Genomic DNA, 17,944 nt, shown 5'->3' with positions numbered 1-17,944 from the left:
GGAGTTTAAGTCAAACCAAATGCTTGGACTTTACTCTCTCACGGGCGCATATGGTGAGTAAAATAGCCTACGTTATCATGAGGTTTATACAATCCTGTGGCCGGTTGCATAAACATAGCCTTGATGCTAAGACTGCGTTTTAAGAATGTGTCTGACTAACTAGCAATTAGTTAGGGCTTATCAGTCTTTTTATTTGGATTTAAATTAGACCGATCTATCTTTCTATGTAGCATACTTAAAACAATTAAGAAAGTTTTAAAGAAAAAATTTCATGACTAACTTCTTAGACTAGTCTTAAAGGGTTTATGCAACTGACCACAGGTCAATGTTATTGCTCCATTCAAGAGGACCCATTTAAGAAATTTACATGCAATTTTGTGGTGTTGTTTTTCTTACCGAAAACTAACAAATAATTAATATTGACGCATTTTTTGCAGTGTAAAAGTTCATGGGTTCGAACCCCAGGCAACACATACTGATTAAAAAAGTCGCTTTGGATAAGCTTTTAAATGAAAATTATTTTAATGTACTTTCAAGGTACGTCTGCGGAGGAAATGTGAACAGGATTACAGAAAATAGAGATGAATGGCATCCATAAAGAAGCTGCCAAACTGTGCAGAGAAGCAGATGAAATATTGTTTTCCGGGAATCCCGAAAAAGCTGGAGCCCTGTACACCCATGCTTTTCAAAACCATGCCGGATCTGCTGTGGCACACATGCGGGGTCTGGACAAATGCCGTTTGGAGGAGGTGATCTGGACCCTGGAAGCCTGGCTTGATGGAGTTTCGCATAACCCACTTAAAGGCCTTAGCAAGGGTCTTGTGGCTGTATTCCTCTCTACATTATGTCCCAATAATGTTTCGGCCTCTGTGTTTAAGATGGAGACGGTCCTGCAAGGAGCAAGTCATGGATCAGATGAGATCTTTGCCCGGTGCTCCAATCTTTTGGAGGGTAAACAAATGCCCCAGCCGAGGGCTCACACACGGTTAGTTGTGGAGCTGACAAGAGCATTGGCTTGCTTGCTGTCAGATCAGCGAAATCCAAAAGGTCCCCAATTGTATCTGCAGGCGTTTCAGGGAAATAAATCTGAAACCGTTAGACTTGTCAAAGAAAGGCAAACACAGCATGTACCATTATTAATTGAGGCATTTTACCAGCAAATGTCTCCGAGATTTTCTTTTTTCCATATTGAGCACAAGCCGGAAAGAAGTAGACTTGAGAGTAAACACATTGATGCTTCTGAAGCGGTCGAGTTTTTACTTGCCATTTCTCCAGATCACATCCAAGTCCGAGAGCTTCAAGCTGCAGTTTTGTTTTCATCTGGAAAGTTTGTGGAAAGTGCAGAAGCTTTAACCCTTGCTCTTCAGATGAGTACATCTCAAACCAAGATGAACCTATGTAATGGCCATGTGGAGCATCACATGTCACCAGAAAGGAGAGCTTGCTTATTGGTGGGCAGAGCAGCTGCCCTTTTTTCAGCAGGGGGGAGAGCAGGCGAAGTCTGCAAAGACCTAGGTGATGCTTTTGCACTTCATCCAGCGACAGCAAGACAGCAGTTCCAAGTCCTGTTCACCGACAATGATATAGCGGTGGCAGCTTGCATCCAACTACGTCAGCAGGCGGAAAAAGGTGTGTCTGAGTTCAGAGAAACTGTTCTTAGGAGGCCTGACCTGCGCTCATCGAAAGGGGTGGAGTTATTGGATCCTGTTATCGATCAGCTCCAAACTCTCTGCCATTTAGAGTCGGGCGGAGGAGGTAGGGAACTGCGTGTACGTTTGGCAGACTGCCTCCTTATGCGTGGGGAACATAGAGAAGCTCTTTCCATAAGTAGCCAGCTAGCTGCTGCAGCTCCACCCCAACACAGTTACCAGAACACAGTGCAAGTTCTCCAAGGGTTTTCCCATCTTTTCACAGAAGACCATAAAAGCGCTTTGGAGGATTTCCAGGCCGTGATTGAGCACAATGCTCCTCATCCGCCCAGCTGCGTGCGTGCACTATGTGGTAGGGGTATCCTGCGCATGATGGCTGGTTCACACTACCTGACCGCTCTGGATTATGTTACGGCAAGTCGATTGCAGTTGCAGGAGACTGCTTTAACTGTGAGATGTCTGGTGCCTTGGAACTACCGTGGGTTGCTTTGCACCGTGTTGCTGGAACAGGGCAGAGCTATGCTTGAGGGAACCGATGAGCAAAAAGGAGATTCCAGTTCCAAAGCAAAACACGAGTCTGAGCAGAGTCACGTCAGTGACAATCAAAGGTACATGTGCATTCTGGTTCTCAGCATCTTGCTATCTGTAATGTCTTATCTCTTTTTTTGGTTTCCTGTGTTTGCTTCAGGACTGCGGTTGGCGTGCACGCACTTGCGCTTCTCCTAATGGAGCTGCAACCTGGTGCAGATGGACCTCAGATTCTCACAGCGGATGCTCTGTACCAGCTGGGTCGTGTTGAGGAGGCCTACCGGCTTCTTCTCAACATTGAGCGCAGAGCTCCACGGCCACCCATTCTCGCCCGCCTCGCAATTTTGCAGCTGCATCGTGGCTTTCTTTATGATGCTTATCAGGTATTTCCTCAGCAGCACTTGCATTTAAACTAATGAAATGTTTCTATGATAATAATATAGTGGTTTATTGATAATGAGTAACCTTTCAAACATCCTACAGCTATTGAAGAAACTGATTCTTTCTGGAGACACCAGCTGTCTGCGCCCACTACTCTCTGTAACATCTGTACAAGATCGAACCCTTTTGGAAAACCATTGTAACAATGCCTCAAAACGTATTTTGTGTGGCCAGCAGTCAGAAACTGCCATAAGGGAAGCTGTGGCCTATTTGTCCATCGCCATTATGGCTTCAGGTAACAAGTCAAAATGTTATTTAAGGAAAAAAGAGTCTTATGATTTTCCAGGGGGATGGGGGGTAACTCCCCAAAATTTTAACTAGCATTTTCAATGCCTCTCGATATTTATACAAGGAGTAATGATTAGATAATGACAGATGACACTTCAACGCCCCCACTGTTCAAACTAAATCTACTCCCTTAACTCAGTGTACAAAATGTGATTCTTCGGAAAAACTGCAGTTGTATGCTTACGGGAACCCACACCACTGATTTTATCTAAATGACGTAGTTTTATTTTTTTCTACAGAAAGTAGTTATGTAACAAAACCAGAAGAATTCTGTTGTGGGACATTTTGTAGTGCAGTGGTTTTCAAACTGGGAGCTGCAATATGGTGCAAGGGGGGCCCCAGTTTTATGACTTTTTATAAAATACATTAATTTATCATAAATAGGCTTTATGCCCAGCTGCACTACTTCCTGAACTTCAGCCAGCTCCTTGTTTCCTGTCTGCCATTATTGGACAAACTGATTAATCCAGGTGTGCCTGACCTCAGTAGTCACAAACAAACTGATTAATCCAGGTGTGCCTGACCTCAGTAGTCACAACAACAATAATCAGACACACCTGGATTAATCAGTTTGTCCAATAATGGAAGACAGGAAACAAGGAGCTGGCTGAAGTTTAGGAAGTAGTGCAGCTGGGCATAAAGCCTATTCTATGTAATTAAACCTCTGAAAAATAAGGCTACTAACCAACAGCAATACGTTGCATAATTTAATGTGTTTTGTTTAATTAAAATGATTTTAATATAAAGTTTTAGAATGTTTGATGTCATACATTTTCTATTGGGGGGCCGTGAAGGGATGCATCGTACCCAATTTGTAAATAAGTAAATGCATTAGCTGACATGAGCCAACTATGTGTATCGGCATTTATTAATCTTTGTTCATGTTAGATAATATCAGTACAGTTGTTCATGTCAATTCATTTGCATGTTATTTCTATTTCTCAATTCGAAGGCTGCAGCCTCCGGAGGTCGCATTTGTAGGCTGCATACGTCATCAAGAGTGTCTTATTTCAGAATATTAACAATTATAAACTCGACTATTATTCTTAGTTAATCATAAATTTTTGTAATATGCTTATATTGCGAATGTAATGCTTAGTTAAACCAGGCTTGATGATGTATGCAGCCTGCATATGTGACCTCCGCAGGCTGCTGCCTTCGGATTGAGAAACAGCATCAGACGATGACATGTTTTCCTGTGGCAGCTACCGCAGCTTTTCGTTGTGTTTCGAAATTGAGGTTGGTTGCAATTCACATGCCGCTAAACACCCACATTACAGAGTTTAAAAAAAGTATTAGTAAATGCAGAAAATAAGTAATGCATTAACTAATGTCAACAAATACAATCTTATGGACAGGTGTTAGCGTGTCATTTATAAGTTAAAGGCATAGTTCACCCAAAATAGGGGAGAGCAGGGGTGAAAGTACCATTTTTCAGAAAAACTTGATTTTGAAAGATAATCTTATAGATAGAGATATATTTTTGCTGTGGTCAGTAACTCAGAAGTGGGGTTTATCAATACCAGGTGGAATTTTGAACAAATGTAAAACGACTTCAGTATAATTTCACTTTGAACATAAGTAGCACATTGTTACTTTTGACCCTGTCAGCTGGGATGAAAGTAACACGTATGTGGATCAAAAGTAACACAACAAAACAAGAAATATTTTTGTGTTACACTTGTTTGTATTAAATATACATGACTATGACTTGTTAATATGTAACTGCAAACTTATTTTGTCATTTATCTTTGTAAAAAATAATGAAATTACATTTTCATTTTAAATTTCAGTTTTATCAAATGTTTCAAAAGCAACCAACAGTACAAACTTAAATAGTTAATTTTTTTTTATTCTTTCAACAGTTTGAACACTATGAAAATGAAATTAAATCAAATTAAAATAATATAAATGTTCAACATATACAACAGTATTAGCAGTGGGACAAAAGTAACAAGTGTTACTTTGGACCCGACAGGAACTCCACATTTAAACCCGATTTACTTTTATTTTGAAAAACTCTGATCAGGATGTGTTAGATCACTAAATAACCTGTAGATTGATCAGTACTACATGAAACCAGAAACACAATGCGTTATAAGAAAAAAATGACTGCTTTTGGAATTTACTTTGGTTGAAAGCACCTTTCTGGATACACGCAGAAAATGGTGAGTTAATAACGCGATATTTGTCAGCTCTATCAAGGGTTTGTGTGGTAAAGATGCTGTCATAGTTTGGAATGCAAATGTTATCAGGGGTCAGGGAAAAATCGCTTTGTTAATTTCGTCCCACGTTACTTTTGCGCCGGTTCTCCCCTACACGAATTATTTTTCATGTCTTAATTTCAAATTAAATCAACTTTATTCCTTAGGTGGTGGAGCAATAGATTCGCTGTTGGAGAGAGCAAGATGTTATGCTTTATTGGGCCAATGGAAGACGGCCATCTTTGATTTTACTGCCATCCTTAAGGTGAACCCAATTCATGTGCAGGCTTTGTGTGGAAGAGGATTCACTTATCTTATGCTGAACCAGCAAAAGGTGTAGTAGTTATTACAGAGACTTTCCTCTATACTCATTTATAAGAACCAATCATGTGAAATCCAGGCTGAAGTTAGGAGCAACACATTTTTATTTTCACTCAATCTTTCAATCTTTGACGGTTTTAAATATATTAAGGTTATATTGTACTTTACATTATATAGGATGATTTTATCTAGAAAACAATTTAAGCTTGTTTAAATGTAACATTTTCTAAAGTTGGTTTCATATTGAAATAATATCTATTCTAGGAATGCATACAAGACATACTGGTTGCTCTTCAGCGTGATGCTAAAGAGGTCACTCGCAGCATGTCGTCCCTTAAAGACAAAGCACGAAGACTGATTAGTGAATGGTTGGATCAGCACTGTCGTAGCAGCCTTTTAGGGATTATATTGGCCAACCCGGTACCCTGCGGGGAGGAGCATCTTCGAGAGGCCTTTTTGATTTGTGGAGCGCTAATGAACATAGACTGCAGGGAACCCAGGTGGCACCTCCTATACATAGATACACTACTTGCCAAAGGTGAGCAGTACAGAACATTTAAAGTCACAAACAAAGCATGTAACCCTATGTAAAATGTATTGTTTGATCTGTTCGTCAAGGGGAGTTGAATGCTGCAGGTGCACACCTGAAACAAGTGTTTGGTCTGGAGCCAAGGGATGCCACAGCTAAGGCCAGGTGGGGTGTTGTTAAAACCTGGCACCAGAACTACAAACTGGCAGCCAACTATCTGAGTGAGGTGGCCGAGAAAGAACCAGCAACTCTCGACTTTCTCGTCGCTCTTCTGCAGTCCTCTCAGAGAAAACGAGTGGCACAGGTGTAGTAGTCATATATGTTTTCTGTATTGTTATTGCAATGGTACTCTGCAGTGTTATAAAAGTTATTTGTGGTCTTCCAGGTAGCATCTCAGCTCGCCAGCAGTGTTTCTCAAAGCGGCCAGTGGGAACACGCTTTAGCCCTGCTGACGTTAGCAGTACGAGCGGTCAGTGATAAAAAGCTAAAGTATCTCAGGCAGCGTGCTGCCTGCTTGGCTCATCTGGGCCTTCACGAAAGGGCTGTGACCGACCTGGACAAGGTCATCGAAGGCCACAACGGTGAGGAGCAAAGGGTCTGCGCAGAGGACCTTTGCCGCAGAGGCCGCAGTCTGCTGCTGTGTTCCCGCGAAGAGTCCGGCTTACAGGATTTTTCTCAAGCCCTGGACCTGCACGAGGAACAGGCTTTGCTGTGCCTGGAGGCTGGACCAGAAAGACAAAAGCTTGCTGATCTGTTTCTGCGCTTTGCCCTGCAGAACTTTGGAGAGCAGCAGCTGAACAAGGCTTGGCTTCTGACAGAGACCGGACTTAAAGTAGAAAGCGATCACGCAGAACTGCGTAGGCTGAGGGCTAGAATAAAACGAGAGGTCTCGGGTCCATGTACAGTCCATTGAAGAATACACATAATGTACGGTCCATTGAAGATTACACATATTGTACTGAAATTATTCATTATGATTGATGAAGGAAATTTCCTTGATGGTGACAGTCACAGCTGTGGGTTATGGTGACTCATATACAGACACGGAAAGAATTAAGAGACCATTGCAGTTTTCCCTTTAATCATCATTTCTAAATTTATTACGACAATTTCTGTCCGGTGTCTGATGAATTCCAACAAAAGCAGAACTCATAAGTGACATAAAGTCACAAAGTAGCAATGTAAAATAAAAGGCTGAGTGGATACAAAGACACATTAAAGATGTGATTAAGAATCAGGGTTATTCCATAAAAGTTAAATAATTACATTTAAAGGAACAGTATGTAAGAAATTTATATCGATTAATCATAAAATGGTCCTGATATGTCACTAGACATTAAGAAATCATTTTCATTTCAAATACGTATATCACTGACAACAGTGGTCTGGCCAGGATATTGTCATTTAAAAAGTGGAGTTGCAGCCCTCAACTGATGTTTATGTTGTCATTTTGTGTATTGGCCACCAGTTGTGTGATTGCAGTACCAGTTTTAGCCACAAGTTTTGTGATTGCAATACCAGTTTTGGCCACAATCCTACGTAAAGAGTTTTTTTTTACCTTAAAATAAAAAAAACAGGGTGAACGGCACTTTCACATTCGCTTTGTATCCCTCTATCGGCCAAAACCGCACTAAAGAAGTTTCCAACCATCGGGTCGTGGTCCTGTAGTTCGAGTGAAAACTACAAAAACCTGCTTTACGGAGACCTACAATCCAATCAAAGCCAGCTATGCTGCAGTATTTACGACAGTGGTAATGGACAATTACGCTTCTAACCTGTAGGGGGAGCAAAGAGCAAAAACTCTTTAGTGTTGCTTTAAGACATTTTTTCTAAAATACATGTAAAAAAGTAGCATTTTTTATTGAGAAATAAATTTAAACCTCTTATCTCTGCAGTATATAAGATCATAAACTGTATCTTTTTGTTATTTAGACCATGTTTTCCCCATTTAAATTTTCTGTAAATAAATGCAAAAAAAATTATTAGGAACTTATCAGAAATATTCGGTATATTATTTCACAAATACCTATAAATACTAAATTTAGAAAAACTGAAAGTAATATTGAAGTGATCTCTTAATTTTTTCTGCGGCTGAATATCTTTATGATCATAATATATGAATATTACTGTAGGTTCTGTACTAGTTACTTAAACTTTGTTTAAAGTGTATTACAATTATTTGTTTACAATTCATTTTTTATTTCTTTTATTTTTTTACTTGATTAAGATTAAATTTTGTATATCTGATATGTTAATGATTTGTGTTTTGATTATAAGGGATTTCTTGACGCATATGATGCAACTTGATGTTTGTACAAAATGTTCTTTGCATTATTTAGATTTTAAATAACAAAAAATGCTTACAATACAATGCAATAGATTTGTGATTGACAATACAGAAGCAGCATAGTGCAAATATACAACACAAGAAGAAAAGAGAACTTAAGTATTTTTTCAAATGCTCCCATGCCCTTTCCCTGTCAAAGGTTGAGAGATCCAGATGAAGACAGTGCAGTGGTCTTATTCAGTAGGCTGTTAGCTTTTCTTATGGTCTGGTATTGATGTCTGAGGTGACAAGAAGACTGAAGACTAGGTAGACTACCATAGTTAGTCATCAAATTCAGTATGGGTTCACTTTTGCTGAGATTAAAAGATAAATTTCACACCTCAGTGTTTTCCCTCATCTCTGTGTGCAGTTTCATAATGGTAAGTGATAGACCATAGACCTAACTGTTGTGTAATCAGAAATCTTTATAACGTGGCCAGGTGACATTTACGTGTACAGTAGACATATGAAGTAAAATAAAACGTTTTGATGCATTGTTAAACATGTATTTTGAAATGCACTGCAAATGTAAAACCGGATGAGACAAATTAGGCAATGTATTTATATATCTCTGTATGAATGACCGTTAGGGAATGACAGCTATTGAATTACATGTCAGTTTAATTTTCTGACAAAGTCAACATCTTTCGTAGGCATTTTAAAATGAATTCGTTTAATAAAATTAATTTCCTGTCTTGCCGCCCTGGTTGAAAAGTTTGGTTCCCATCACGCGTGTCCACAAGGGGGTATCACTTGACCTTGTAGATGCAAATCCTCAAGTGCTTCACACGTCGTCTAAAGATAAAAATACATAGAATAATTTAAAAATCCGAAATGTAGGTATTATTAATTATATAACTGATTTTTATTCAAAATTATTAAAAGGAATGGAAAGTTAAAAGTATCGGGATACGACTTCATTCGTACCAGACCAGCGCTACTGGTCGAATCCATACGTTTGCTACTGCGTCATCGTAGCGTCATCGCGCAAACGTAAACAAGGAAGTAACTGATTAAATGTGAATGAGTGAGACAAGCGCTCCGTTTTTTTTAATCAAACCTTGCTGGTTTTTACCGTTTTTTTATGCTTTACATATATATTCATGTTCACATTAATTCCTGATTAGTTATTATTCGTTTTATTCCTCGATTTTAACCAGATTCAGGAACAAGACGCCCGGTTTATGTGTTATTTATGACATGTTACACTGGAGGCTTGGTTATAAGGTAAACTCGTGACAAACTTCCCTTATCTCTGTAGACAGTAGATATGTTAGATCTATTTAACAAAGACAGGTTGGCCTTAGTTTATCGTGCCTATATTTTAGCCGTTTTTCAGTCTGTTAGTTTTTGCTTAGATTTGATTTAAACGTGATTTATCATGAATATCACGAAGAGCTGCCACGTTTCACTTAATGATTTATTAAAGGTAACCAGTGTGTTCACACTATCATGACACGAGTCACATTAACCGTTATATCCCTATCAAGTTAGTTACTGAAAAGCCAAAACCTATAAAGCAAAGTCCCACTCCCAACCTGCCTTTATGCTTTAGAAACCAAGTAGGGATTTTTGTATTGCGCTTTGATACGGTATACTACATTAAATAATCTAGGTATATTGATGCTATTTATAATTTGGCTAATGAAAATTTAAAATACTATGTTTATGTGTAGTAAATCTGCAAAGATGCCATCACCTGTGGATGTTATAGTGGTTGGAGCTGGCAACAGAGGAGAAAACTATTCAGACTATGCTTTGATTTATCCTGACCGTATGCGGGTAAGGCTTTTAAGGTTTTGATCTCACACATCACATTATTAGAAAGGAGTTGGCTTCAGTGTCATTTCACCTGATTAAAACCATCTTTGCAATTACTGCATTTTTTCAGGTAGTTGGAATTGCTGACCCAAGGGATTTTGCTAGAAAGAAAATTCAGGAGCATCACAAAGTTGCCGATGAAAACACGTATGATGGTATGTCCAAGCCTTGTTACCCAAAGTTTTGTTTTTACAGAAATTTTTTCTTATTAAGGTTCCATGATTTGTTGTTTTTCACACAGATTGGCGTTGTATAGTGAAGAGAGAAAAGTTTGCAGATGCTGTTTTGATCTGCACTCCTGATCGACTTCACAAGGTGTGTGTCCAGACTTCAGAGGAAAAACTGTATTGTTTCTTGCTTACGTTTTAAGTTTTATATGCTTAGCTGTTTCCTTAACTTGGTAACGTAATAGCATGCACTTTAATATATTGTCTGTTTTAAATAGACTCACTGTCAAACTATCTTATTGTTCTTCAGGACCCTGCTGTGGCTTTAGCTAAGAAAGGCTACAATATACTACTGGAGAAACCAATGGCTGTAAGTGTGCGTGAGCATCTACAGTACATGAAGTGACATCTCACTATTAACAAATAGTTTATGATGTATGTATTATCACATCATTCTAAGGTTAATGAAGACGACTGCTCAGAGATTGTGGAGGCTTGCATTCAAAGTAAAGTCATGCTCACAGTGTGCCATGTGCTCCGATACGACCCTGTGATTCACAAAATAAAAGTAATTACATTTTTTTCTAATAGTTTCTTAATAAACAACCCTAATTTTTATAGAAAAGATTGACTCAAGTCATACTGATTTTTGTTTTCCAAAAATGTCAGGTGTTGATTGACAGTGGAGTGGTTGGAGATGTCATCCACATTCAACATCTGGAACCGGTAGGATGTGTTTAAATGCGCTTGTTGTGTGTCTTTGTGCTTCTTGCAGTGTAGATTTGTGTTATATCAAGTACGTTTTGTCTGACAGGTGGGATTTTATCATTTTGCTCACTCCTTTGTCAGAGGGAACTGGAGGAATGAGGCCGAAAGCTCTTTTGCTCTGTTAGCCAAATCCTGCCATGATGTGGATCTTATTCATCACTGGGCTGGTGGGCGAAGGTGGGAGCACTGCAGATGAAAATGAGGTTTTGATGCAAATAATAAATCGTTTTATCCCTTTTTATCAGTGTCTGTTAGTAAATTCAGGCTTATTGCATGTGCTGATATCACATAACCTCCATGACCTCGTGCACCATGCATTGTATTGCTTGCTTGATTTTTTTATCCTACCTGGATGGGAATACAGGAGTGTGCATTGGAATATGCTGCTCTTTGTTATTCCATAAGCAATAATGAATTAACAGTTTTCAAATATTGACATGTTTTATTTTGTTGTTTTACAGGTGCATCAAGGTTTCATCATTTGGGTCCCTTAGCCACTTTAGAAAAGAGAGCAAGGTTTGTGTTAATGTCACAGAGTATTTTTTATAAATGCTTTTATATATATATATATATATATATATATATATATATATGCTTGTTAATGTGAGACCTTTAACATAAATTCTGCCATTTTAGCCAGCAGGGGCTGCAAATAGGTGTTTAGACTGTCCTGTAGAGGGTGATTGTGCATATTCTGCAAAGAAAATCTATTTGGATCGAGTGAAAAAAGTAATGTAGCATTTATTAACACTATCATTATACGAAATGTTGTAATAATATAACAGAAAAAGAATGTACTGGTTTTATGGAGAAGTTCATTGTAAATGTATTCATAAATTAGGGGATTGTTGGCTGGCCAGTATCAGTGATTTGTTCCAACTCGGTTCCTGATATTGAATCGGTGACTGAGGCCCTCAGAACCGGACCGTATGGCCGCTGTGTATACGAATGTGATAATGATGTTTGCTCAAATCAGGTTGGTGGGATCTCTCGCTTTCTACTTGAGAGGATTACTTGTTGAATGCTGACGCAATGTCCCAGACTAAGAATATAAGGGGCAAAGTAACTCGTAATGGCTGCCGTGTACCACCTTTTGTTTATTGCAGGTAGTAAACATGGAATTTGAAGGAGGCCTGACTGCGGCTTTAACCATGGTGGCATTTACAGAGGAGATATGTAAACGCAGAACAAGCATTTATGGTAGCAAGGTGAGGCATCATGTTTATGTTAAAAAACAACACTTCAGCGCTTTGAAGAATTATAATGGTTACTATCTAAACCTTTCACAAGGGGGAACTGACCTATGATGGACATGAGATCAAAGTGTTTGACTTCCTCACTTCTAAGACCACGAAGCACACCGCAGACATGACCGTTCCAGGTAACTTTGGCACAGGGGGTCACGGGTCTGCAGATTATCACCTGATCAATTCCTTCATTTCAGCTCTGATGGTAAGATTTCCACTTTCATTTCACACTTTCAAAGCAGTGTCTACTAATTGTTATATGTTATTTAATTGTATAAATTGTAATTGTTCAGAGCATAAGAACATAGCATGTTGTATATTATTTTATTAGTTTACAATTAGCATTTTCTCTGCTTTAGAATTTTAATAATTTGATTATTCCTAAAATGTATGTTTTCTTCATCAATATAGCACAAGGACCCCACTATGATTAGATCAGGACCTAAAGAGACATTAGCAAGTCATAAACTGGTGTTTGCAGCCGAACGTTCCCGTCTGGAGAGCAGAGTTGTGTTCTGTGATGACCAGAGGAGCTGATTGAGGACACTAAATCTGCACTGTCAAGATCATTTTAGATTATTTTTAATCACATTCTTTTTGTTGCTAACATTATTTTTTTACATCAGATTTTTAGTGATTTTAGAAATGGACCAAAAGAAGTACAATAACAGTAAGTCTTAATTATATTATGTATGTTTAGTGTAACCTAAAAAAACTTGAATGTATTAAGTTGTAAATAATTAGTATTTTATTAAACCACTGATATCACTACTGTAGCCTATAAGGGAAAAAACTAAATAATATTTTATAGTCAATAGAGTCCTGCAAGAATGACGTATATTACCTTGTTGGACAAATTGTGTAACTGTCATAAACTTGTGTTAAACACAGAGCTTATTTTTTGCGATAATCCAAAAGTCTATGGGGAAAATAAATAGGCTTTTTTGCAAGAGAACTAGTGTCCCATTAACCTTCAGATTGGCCTACAAAATACGTAATCCGTGTGGCACTCTATTTAGTTTTATCATGACTTATAATCAGAGCTCTTTTAATATAATTAATATTATTTTATTATATACTTATTAGATAATCATAACACTTTTTATTGTTTATTTAACAATAATATTTTATTTGGTGGCCGTCCAAATTTAAAAAATGTGATTTACAAATAAAATGTACAATTTAATCTTTACATTTTGTTACTCTTTGATTGTTGTCTTTAAATGGTAAATAATAAAGCATATTCAGATCATGCAATAGACTGTGAAATGACATTGATGTAGGTTGTCTGGGCAATTCATGCTAATGTCAACCTTGTTATGAAAAGTAAAGTTTTTACCCAAAGTTTTGAACCATACTGATATCTCAGATGTCTTTGATCAAGTTTTAAAAGCATTTTTTTCCATAGTTAAATGAGTGCAAATTACAGAATAAATCAAATTACAGAATGTGTACACAAATGTGTACAATAATTAAAATAAAATAAATATTAAATGTTAAAGAGCCGTCCCTTCTCCATGTGTTGGGTATTATTGCTTCTAGTTTGTGCCTTTGAATTTACAGAATTCTTACAAAGTATGGTGTGTGCCAAAAACTCCTTTTCCTTTTTTGTCATATCCATATTGCATGCATGTTTCCCTCATCTAAACTAGAAAAGTTGTAAATTGACTAATATTTTTCTGTTGTCTAGTAAAATATAAAGCGATGGTTCAATATATGCGTTTTCTAAGTATTTTTCTAAGTTTTGACTGCAAATGTCACATCTTTAATGCTGGAATTACTCATCTGCATTAATTTAGTAATCTACTGCTAAAAAGTAACTATTTCACATTTTTTTGTTTTGTACAGAAATGAGAATTTCCAGAGAGGATTATTTTAAAGGGAACATATGCTGAAATTGTGAATTTTGCACAAACCTGTTAGCATTACATGCAGTATGTTATTTTATTCAGGCCGAAAATCTCTTGAGGATTGTAATCCTTGTCAATTCCTATAGGTGGCAGAAAAAGCACCAAATACAATGCAACCTCTGTTAGTCTGTAAATAATTGAAAGCAGGTTAAACAGTTTCTAAAAGATTAAGTAGATTAAATGTCTCTAAGTTGAGGTATGAAAGAAGTAAATAGCCAATAAAGTTGGTACCTTTGTACATAAAAGGGTGCGTATTAATTCCTCAAAGGTACACATTGATACATCATAGGTGCACATGCATATCTGTACATAAAGGTTTATATACCTTAATACAGTGACAGCTTTTGTATCTTATTTTCTAACAGTGTAAGGAGTCGGAGCCTTGCAATCTGTCCATGCAGTTCTGTTTACTGACTTTGTGGGCTGGTTATCTCAGTGGAATAGATAAAAAAAATATTACTGTAGACATTCATGTGGATAAATACCATCCACCATATAAAAAAAATTTCTTTCTTAGACATCAAATAATGACACTTACAAATTATACTTTTGTTAAGACAAATTTTGTAGCTTTTGTAATATACCTCTTTTTTAATGTTAAACTTTGTGGTTAACGCCCACTGTTACAGTCATTATTACTGTATACTACCATTCTTTCACTCTTGTATAGAGAGCCAAAGTTCGCCTCTGCAAGCATTTTGGTATGTTTGCCTCAAATTATTGACTCACATGTCAAATAAATGCTCTCATCTTGCTATAAAGTTTATAATACAAGATTTGCCACATTGCGTCACTCTGGCCGCTTTTCAAAAAGCATAGTTTTGTTATGACTGTGAAGGTGGGTAAACGCATGAACTCACTGACTGAGTAATGAATAAAATGACGGCTTAAAGCTCCCACCTTTATAATGAGCCTTACAAACAAGCATTTGACTATTTGCATAACTGCCACAGAAAATGTTTAAATAATCAGAAAAGCCAAGGCCAAATCATTTCCACTTGAAACCAGGATGCATCATCGTGAGCTCGGCTGTGAGAACATTGTGATTCATCAGATACAGCTGTTGACTCAGACAAAAGCAGGATTTTTCAACTTTTGGAAGTACAACTGGATATGCTTAGTTAGTTCCGGTTCAGTGATGCCACAGCTGGGTGTTTTGCATGACACATTGCACATTCAAGGCATACTTTTTATGTATTTTTATAATTTATAAACTGCAGTAAGTTTCACAAACGTCAATATTTGAAGATATTCACCGCCAACCTGTTTTTTCCTAACATGCAGATCTTGATGGATAGACCATTACTCACAGTGGCTCAGTGGGTGGCACTGAAGGTCCCTGCACTGTAAAAAATGATGTGTTAATTTTTTACACATTGTGTGTGTCATGCCATTTAACTTGTTATTTCATGTTAAAATAAATGAAAGGGACAACACAAGTTGTGTTAAAAAACAATGATTGGAGTAACGGGTTACAAAGTAATTTCGTTACTGTAATTCCACTACTTTTAGCGGTAATGAGCATGTAACAAAGTTTTTTTTTTAAATCAAGTAACGCAGTTACAATTACTGAAATTTAAGTGAGTTTGTTACTCACATTACTCTATTTTGTGATAAATGAACACTTGCAGACAAAACATTTCTGATCTAATGTCGCAGGACCATGGTGGGTGGAACAATGATTAATAACACAGAAAGTATGTCAGTATAGGGACAACACATTAAATGTCTGCAAGTGTTCTTATCACAAAATAGAGTAACGCGAGTAACAAACTCATTTAAAGGTGACATAAAATGATTGAATCAGGTATTTATCCTTGTTATGTGATGTGACATGTAGACATTTTTTTTTTTTTTGGGTCTGTAATGCCTTAGAAGCTTCCTAAAAACCTCTCTCAGATAGCTCTATTAGGGTGGGGGATTTTAAACAAGTGGTTTTGCACCTATTTGGTTCCCCCTACTGGCTTAACTTGCAATCTCATTACTGATTGGCTGACTTTGCTGCCACTCAAAAAATGTAGCCAATTATTTTAAAGTGGAGGGGCAGTTAGATGCCTGTGATGTCATAAGCATCAGTTTTTCAGATTGGGCCGTTTTCTGGCTGACATTTCTAAAAGAGGAATTTCTATGAGACTTAGATGTTTAGCATGTTTAGCACTTTTTGTATGTTCGTGAATGCGGGTAGACTACCATTATTCAACAAAGACAAGGTAAAAATGGTTTTTCATTCTCTATCCCCTTTAAATTTCAGTAATTGTAACTGTGTTACTTGATTTAAAAAAAATACTTAGTTACATGCTCATTACCGCTAAAAGTAGTGGAATTACAGTAACGGAATTTGTAACGCGTTACTCCCATCACTGTTTTTAACACAACTTGTGTTGGACCTTTCATTTATTTTAACATGAAATAACGCCTTAAATGGCATGACACACAATGTGTAAAAAATTAACACATAATTTTTTACAGTTTGTTTTGAGCCTTGGGCTGGGAGGTCTTCCTGTGTGGAGTTTGCATCTTCTCCCTGTGTCAGTGTGGGTTAACTCCAGGTTCTCTGGTTTCCTCCCACAGTCCAAAAACATGCAGGTTACACTTTAAAAAGTAAAAGGATCAACCTAAAATATTACTTTAACTTGTAATGCCTTAATATTTGAAGTTTTTTCAACTTAAATTTTCTCAGTTTAAGTGAAAATTTTAAGTTGAAAATATAGTGATATAACGCAGTGCCCGAAAATAGTCCCCTTAGTAACTTTCAATAGCAGGGGACTATTTTTGGGCAATACATAATATTATTACGCCTGCTGCAGCCATTACAGCAGCAAAGTCCTTGATTATTACGCCAGAATGAGAGTATAGTTCCTAGCCTTATCTGCCTAGAAAATCGCAAATTTTTATTTTCCGTCTGTCTTAGTACACGATGTAACTACAGAAGAGTTAAGTTTTAAATAGGAAAAATATCCAAACTCTTTGGTTATTTTTTTTAGGCGCGATGCTAATGGTCTAATCAGATACAATAGATTATGCTAAGCTATGCTAAAAGTGGTAACCCAGACCTGGAGATCAGCTGAATGGATTCCAAAATGGTAAAAATCAAATCTTTAACTCTACGGGAGCTGGAAAATGCATATATTTTCAAAAAAGTGGAGTGCTCCTTTAATACACATAACACACATTTAAAAGTAATTATTAAATGAATATATCTTTCAAAAACTGAAAATCAGGCCTTAAATAGTAGCCAATCCTACAAAGTTCATAATAGTACTGGACCACATGTCTGTCGTTGCTGCAAAAAAAAATAATTCCTTAAAGATCCTTAAGAATAGCATCTTTCACTTCCCTAAATTAGGAATTGCTGTTTTGGAAATGTATGTTTTACCTTACAATTCATACTACTAATCAAAATTTTGCAGCATTTCTTTAAATGGTGTTTATTCAACTGTATTAAATGGCTTTGCATAATGTATTGCGTTACAATGTCAGTTAAGGAGCGCCATCTGATACTGTCTCGTTTATACAGGCGCTGCAGCTCCCCCTTGTGTTTTTTAAAGAAATGTGCAATCATTGTGGTGATCTAAAATCATCGCAATGAGGTCAGACAATAAAATAATCTCAATTAGACGATTATTTAATAATTGTGACAGCCCTACTTGGTGGAATAGCACCTAGAAATAAACAAACAAACAGAACATCACTTTTTTTCTGACACAAAATAAAAATTTAATATCCAAATTTATAAAACCCACAC

General features: G+C 37.1%; 2 protein-coding genes across 3 annotated transcripts; both read left to right on the top strand.

Moving 5' to 3' along the window:
- The first annotated feature begins 433 nt into the window (after positions 1-433).
- Positions 434-8,341, top strand: ttc34 (tetratricopeptide repeat domain 34). The gene is made up of 7 exons (XM_065285953.2): positions 434-2,257; positions 2,338-2,560; positions 2,661-2,853; positions 5,278-5,444; positions 5,696-5,969; positions 6,050-6,264; positions 6,346-8,341. The coding sequence occupies exons 1-7, from the start codon at positions 582-584 to the stop codon at positions 6,871-6,873; spliced, it is 3,276 nt and encodes a 1,091-aa protein (XP_065142025.1). The 5' UTR covers positions 434-581; the 3' UTR covers positions 6,874-8,341.
- A 183-nt stretch (positions 8,342-8,524) lies between these two features.
- Positions 8,525-14,006, top strand: LOC135775594 (putative oxidoreductase YteT). Of its 2 annotated transcripts, none has more exons than XM_065285955.2 (14): positions 8,525-8,666; positions 9,963-10,068; positions 10,178-10,262; positions 10,349-10,422; positions 10,585-10,644; positions 10,735-10,842; positions 10,944-11,000; positions 11,089-11,219; positions 11,504-11,558; positions 11,679-11,771; positions 11,884-12,018; positions 12,149-12,250; positions 12,333-12,494; positions 12,701-14,006. In XM_065285955.2, the coding sequence occupies exons 2-14, from the start codon at positions 9,976-9,978 to the stop codon at positions 12,824-12,826; spliced, it is 1,281 nt and encodes a 426-aa protein (XP_065142027.1). In that variant the 5' UTR covers positions 8,525-8,666; positions 9,963-9,975; the 3' UTR covers positions 12,827-14,006. The 2 variants fall into 2 exon arrangements, with proteins under 2 accessions (XP_065142027.1, XP_065142026.1); XM_065285954.2 differs by lacking the exon at positions 8,525-8,666 and adding an exon at positions 9,268-9,513.
- The last annotated feature ends 3,938 nt before the right edge of the window (positions 14,007-17,944 follow it).

The sequence above is a fragment of the Paramisgurnus dabryanus genome, chromosome 21 (genome assembly GCF_030506205.2).
Source record: "Paramisgurnus dabryanus chromosome 21, PD_genome_1.1, whole genome shotgun sequence".
Classification (NCBI taxonomy): domain Eukaryota; kingdom Metazoa; phylum Chordata; class Actinopteri; order Cypriniformes; family Cobitidae; genus Paramisgurnus; species Paramisgurnus dabryanus.
Note: the sequence above shows the minus strand (reverse complement) of the source record. Positions and strands in the feature narration are given on the sequence as shown.

Bases quoted from the DNA above. Each gene is read 5' to 3' on its own strand.
- ttc34 (XM_065285953.2), top strand. From the start codon at position 582: ATGAATGGCATCCATAAAGAAGCTGCCAAACTGTGCAGAGAAGCAGAT. The intron at 2,258-2,337 runs GTACATGTGCAT...TGTTTGCTTCAG, and splicing joins CACGTCAGTGACAATCAAAG to GACTGCGGTTGGCGTGCACG. The intron at 5,970-6,049 runs GTGAGCAGTACA...CTGTTCGTCAAG, and splicing joins AGATACACTACTTGCCAAAG to GGGAGTTGAATGCTGCAGGT.
- LOC135775594 (XM_065285954.2), top strand. From the start codon at position 9,482: ATGACATGTTACACTGGAGGCTTGGTTATAAG. The intron at 10,423-10,584 runs GTGTGTGTCCAG...ATTGTTCTTCAG, and splicing joins CTCCTGATCGACTTCACAAG to GACCCTGCTGTGGCTTTAGC. The intron at 11,559-11,678 runs GTTTGTGTTAAT...CTGCCATTTTAG, and splicing joins ACTTTAGAAAAGAGAGCAAG to CCAGCAGGGGCTGCAAATAG.